Source organism: Prunus dulcis, unplaced genomic scaffold (genome assembly GCF_902201215.1).
Source record: "Prunus dulcis unplaced genomic scaffold, ALMONDv2, whole genome shotgun sequence".
Lineage (NCBI taxonomy): Eukaryota > Viridiplantae > Streptophyta > Magnoliopsida > Rosales > Rosaceae > Prunus > Prunus dulcis.
In genome coordinates this window covers 53,539-59,336 of record NW_023010066.1, presented here as the reverse complement: position 1 = coordinate 59,336, position 5,798 = coordinate 53,539, and the positions used below count along the sequence as shown (strand labels likewise).

Sequence of the window (5,798 nt, the reverse complement as noted above, 5' to 3'; positions counted from 1 at the left end):
TCGTAGACATGGCAGATAAATTGTACTCATTTTGGAGTAGGAATATGCATAAATTTTCATTTTGTGAAATGAAATTGGGTAGTACGTCTAATCGATACCACTATGGATGTACTTCTGATTCGGTTTTCAAATTGTGCTTTTGTTTTGGAGTTGCCGTCGTTGTTAGCATACTTATTGTTTACATTGTTTAGTTGAACTATTCCATACAGCTCGATATATAAACAGATCTATACTTTCTCTTTCTGAAGGTATAACAGTGGCCCATTGTTGTTATGCAATATATAGACAATATAGGGTTACAATAACAGAATAAACAAACAAGTGGCGCACTTATGAGTACCAGCAGACGCAAAATACATACAATAGGGTGGCAATATTAGGTCAATACACATACATCTATTTCAGACTACCTTCAATTTAGACATTCAAAATAAATTGCCACCCAACCCTAACAATACTATCCCGCTAAGGGAAAACGAAGGCAACACGTTCACATCGCATCACCCACCACAACATGAAGCGAACCAGCACTTACCCTCACCCAGCTGCACAAACATGCCAAATGCAAATTGTTAGAGGTCCATCAAAAGATCCATGTCTTTGGCCTTCATCCACGCTACATGCATGAGGCTATGGTGAGCCATTCTCTATCCACCCATATTTAGCACCTGCCAGACACCAACTACATCAATTTTGCTCCAATTGTAGTATGGTGAGATGATCGAAGCATAATCTCGGAACATCTTGAAGCTGTTGTTGAAACATTTTACCATTTCATGGTTCTATTCTTCAAATTTTGTGAATTGTTGGACAACGTATTTCTTTGTCTCTTCCAATTTTAATTTGAGGGACTCTTAACTCTTTGCTCCGACTTATTGCTTTTAGAGTTCGCTTCATGTCTCCAGCATATGCTTTGTTCAACTTGTTGGCCAAGTTTCCCATCACTTGGCCATGAATATCACACTTGCTCTCCCACCAATCCATTGCCTTAGACGAATATTGGAGGTCATGCTTCACGACAGAGATTTTGTCAAGCGGATCATTGCTCTCAGCCTCACTTCCAGATGAAGTGGGAATGTGATTTGGAGTTAGAGGTGGAGATGGGAATGGCACATGCCACGGCTAGTCTCCCGGTAACTGATATGTTCGTTTGGTGGGCGTACATCCGACATCTTTAACTATTGGTGGGGACAATTCACAGCTCCAGTCTGCAAAAAATAAAACGTTAGATTAAATATGCAGTTTTTACTTATCAAAACTTGTAAACAACAATATGGTCACCTTTGCTGGAGAATGTTTGCCTTTGAGTAAGCTAAGAATAATTACCTTTCCCAAACCTCACATTAAGAATATGCCTATGCTTCTGTTATATAAAGCAACTTGTCTAATTTATATTCTATGAAGAAGTTAGTTAGATCTCTATAGTAAAGGAAATTGGGTACGTAGTTGGTACATTAATTTGATGGGAATGCACTGTACACCATTTACTCATTGGCTGTAAGTTAGAGCATTAGAATAACAGCAATAAAATTGGATTGCAAAGAAAATAACAAAACCTTAGTGGGAAATTGGAAATTGTGGATTTAAGGCAAAAAATGATGTAACTAAGCAATTTTTGAAAATTTGAAAAAAAATACAAAACGAAATTGCAAAATTGGAAAATCGAAAAAAATACCTTATTAGGAAATTGCCAAATTTCGAATTTACGCAAATTAGACAAAGATTGAAAATGACAAAATATAAAGAACAACGAAAATATGAAAATTCCAAATGACATAAAGGAAAACAACACAGTAGTAGAATACAAAAATGAAGAGCGAAGCAATGTGTAAGGCAATAAAAACATTATATGCCCGAAAAACACATACAAAGCACTGCAAATAAAATTAGAAATGTGAGAAAATACGAATATTGCCACATAGAAAATTGGAACATAGAAAAAGGAAATTAGGCAAATACGAAATTGGAAAATTGGAAAATTGGAAACCAATTGAAATAGCAAAATGGGAAATAGGAAAATTACCGTACTGGACAAATTGATTAAGTTGGTAAATTTTCCAAATTAGGCAAATTCTTTAAATACAAAAATGGGAAAACTAAGAAATTGGGAAATTCCAAATTACAAATACTGGAAAATAGTCATACAGGCAATTGGGTAATAACTCCTGCCAATAAATCCTGCCAATTACTCCCCCCAATCCCTCTCGCCAATTACTCACTCATTTACTCTAGCTCATTAATACCTCCCTATATTAAACTTCAACCCAGCTGTATGAAGAGAAAACTTCCATCACATTAACTCCAGCTTGTAGCCATTACCTTCCTCACTCATTTCACTCACATCGCATTAAGTCCCAGTTTTCCCCAATTAAGTCCCACACCAACCCACAATAAATACCCAAAACCATGCACTCTAACCTCACACCAAACCCAATGCTTTCAATTATTGAAGGAGGGGAGACTGAAACACTAGTCAAGTCAACAAATTCACTGACTGCAGACTTGGTCTGTGGCATGCAGCAATGTCGAGGCAATACCATGTTTTGGAAAAATCTCCATGCAGACATAGCTTTAAAATTTTTGGAGGGCCAAGCTAGGTGAGGGGTCACAAAAAAGCGCACAATTCGTTCTTGTTATCATGCCCGGATGCATCTCCTACATATTAAGGGTATGAAAGTAAAAATTGAAAATGCCCCTGCCACTGCAGTTATGGTATTCAAGGAATCTGATGAAATGACATAGTTAAAGCAAAAACAAGTGGAAACTGGATTCGAACTATTTCGCAAGTTTGCAAAAATAGTGGATCTAAAAGGAAACTGGGACAACATCACTATGGGCGGGATCCTGAATTTTATGGGTCGCGGTCACCGCAATTGAAGAGTATACAACTCCGAATGTGTCAACAGCAGGAAACTTTTAACTTGTAATATGACTTTAGAGCCTGTAAAATGGAACTGAGGTGGCCTCTTTTTGTATTATGTAACTATGAGGTGGCCTCTTGTTGTATTATGTAAGTTTCAAAATTGAATTTGATGGAATTATGATGCCTCTTTTGGTATTTGTGCGTATACAATTTGCTTTATCCCTGTCTAGTTCAAACGATTACAGCGGCAATAACTCCACAATACACATGTGTGCAATGGCAATACAATACAGTAGCAATAGGATCCTATTGCAGTAGGTATTGCATCAGACTTTACCATTTGATTGACTTATACATCCTTTAAAAGACATATGGGCTACATTACACACCTTCAATATGGACTCTATATATATAATTCATGCCTTGCACCACCATCACATCCCCCCTAAATTACAAAAAATGACACCACAAAACCTCATGCTCCTTCCTCTTTCAACCTCTAAATTATCCATCGGATGCCCAATACTAGATGGCTACTTGGGCGGTGGGATACCTTGCAACTCCATAATAGAATTGGTAGGGAAAAGCGGTTTCAGGAAGACGCAACTTTGTCTCCAACTAATGGTAAGAGCTCAACTCCCACCCTCACATGGCGGACTAGGGGACTCCTCCTTCTACATATTCACAGAATTTAGCTTCTCATTTCGTTGATTGCAACAAGTAGCCAACCTTTATCAGGCATCATACCCCAACTTAATGCGGTTGGACCATTGGAAGGCATATATGTTCAAGGTGTTCATGATACACAACAATTGATCAATGTCCTTCGAGACATAGAAGCATTTATTGCCATTGATCACACCCGGTTACCTGTGAAGCTCATTGTCATTGATTCCATTGCTGCATTGTTCCGATCACAGTATGAAAGAACACCGACATATTTGAAACGCCGGTCTGAAATATTTTTCATGATATCCGGGACATTGAAGGCTTTAGCAAGTAAGTTTGGGGTGGCGGTGGTTGTGACCAACCAAGTGGTGGATTTTATTGGGCCAGATCATGGAATCAATGGGGAGATGTTGGGAAACTTGGAGTGCTTACATACATCAAGCAGACGAGTGAGTCCAGCTTTTTGACTGGCTTGGGCACATTGCATCAATTCAAGGGTGTTCTTGGCAAGACATGAGGAATCTGTTGGGGTTAACAGTCGTAATACTCCTTCAGCAACTATATCCAGTCAAACACATAGGACACTTCACCTTGTATTTACCTCACATTGCCTCATGCATCATCTGAAATTGTAATCACAAAAGAAGGTGTAGTAGGAGTATCACGGTAACTGTGTAACAATTGCGTTGTAAAGGCTTTAATGTTGGGGATCCATTTTGAGTTACATTACATGCCCTTTAATTTCGTACTTACACAGTTTACATAATTGCAATAGCAATACCAGTACAATAATAGTACAATATAATAGCAATGTCAAGGCAATAAAATTACAATATGATACCGATACTGTAATAGCCCAAAACAAAATATCTAAAAAGTAACAAAATATCTAAAAAGTAGGATTAATATCTTCTAGCAAAAAGACGATTTTGCCCTCGCATATTTTAATAAGGGAAAAATGGACTTTTTGATCAAGAAATAATTTAGCAATTTCGCTTACACCGTTGCGTAGAGCACGGCGAAACGAGTCCGTAGACACGGAGTAGACCCGAATCGGAGTTGTAACGAAGAAAATACGATCAAAATACTGTGAAGGAAAAAATGGTAATGTGGACAAAAAGTTAGATTTTTATCTCTTTCTCCCTTCTCTCTCCTCATTTCTCTCTCCTCTTCTCTCTCTCCTCCCGATTCGCATAGCTGCCTGACCTCCGCGCCTTCTCGACGTCGCCCTGGCCGCCACCGGTCGAACCGATCTCCGCCGTTGGTACCAAACTGACCGCCACTCACCCGCCGTCCTTCCCCGACCCGTCACCGCCCTTGCCGTGGCCGAAGCTCGCCGGAATCCGCCATTTTCTATCGATTTCCAGTTCAAACTTCCAGCTCTTCATTCTCCTTCAATTCTCCACCAAATTGATCGAGTAAGGTATGGTTTCTCAGCTATTTTTCGTGTTCTAACTGATGGATGTATGAGTTTCGATTGATTTTGGCTCTAGAACACTCGATTTTCAACTTGAAAATTCGGCCAAACTTCGGCCGCCGTGATCAGCCATTTTCGGCTACTTTTTGGGGTATGTCCAAGAACAATAGTGACTCCAAATGGGGTGTTTTACCTAGGATAGGAGTTTGGAGTCTTGGTTTCGAGTTTTTCTGGCAACCCATAATCGCTTTGGACACCTAATCTGCCCACGCGTGTGGCGGCGCGTGGGTGAGGGTGGTGAAGTGACTATGTGTAGTTTTGTGATTCTCGTGTCGTCACGAGTGCGTAGGATTTCGCGGATCTCGATTAGGAGTCCGTTTGAGCCCCGAACGGATTTTCCATATCGCGCAATCCTTGGGTCCAGTGTCGTCGAGTCGTTGGATCGCACTCAATTTTGGATATGTCGTACTACATGATTTCAGGATAGTGTAGAATTCGACGGATTGCGAATCGGAGTCCCGGATACTCCGAAATCGCGAACCCCGGGGCTAGGGTTTGGAGTTTAAGCGATAACGCGATTTTGACTAATCCGACCGTCCGTTTCGGACCAAACTCGCGGAACATGGTTCCTTCTCTATGAGGAACCTTCAAAGAAGCCCAGATTGGCCATCGGAGATCGTGGACCCCACGGGTCCCGGATCGGCCGATCTGGTGGTTTATCGCTTAGTATAGTTTCGGGTCTTTTAAGGCCGTTCTAACTGTTTGAAAGGCTAATGTGGGGCATAGAAGTGACTTAAATTGAGTGCACGTATTTCTAGAAGCCGGGGGCAGGGTGTTTAATTTAAATTC

General features: G+C 40.3%; 1 protein-coding gene across 1 annotated transcript; it reads left to right on the top strand.

The window, feature by feature from the left end:
* Positions 1 to 3,378: 3,378 nt before the first annotated feature.
* On the top strand, positions 3,379 to 3,999 carry LOC117612774 (DNA repair protein XRCC3 homolog). Its single transcript, XM_034341421.1, has 2 exons — positions 3,379 to 3,487; positions 3,602 to 3,999. Exons 1-2 carry the CDS (start codon positions 3,379 to 3,381, stop codon positions 3,997 to 3,999), a joined length of 507 nt encoding a protein of 168 aa, XP_034197312.1.
* Positions 4,000 to 5,798: the final 1,799 nt, after the last annotated feature.

Coding starts and splice junctions, on each gene's coding strand:
- LOC117612774 (XM_034341421.1), top strand. CDS start 3,379: ATGCCCAATACTAGATGGCTACTTGGGCGGTGGGATACCTTGCAACTC. Junction 3,488..3,601: donor AACTTTGTCTCCAACTAATG/GTAAGAGCTCAA, acceptor AACCTTTATCAG/GCATCATACCCCAACTTAAT.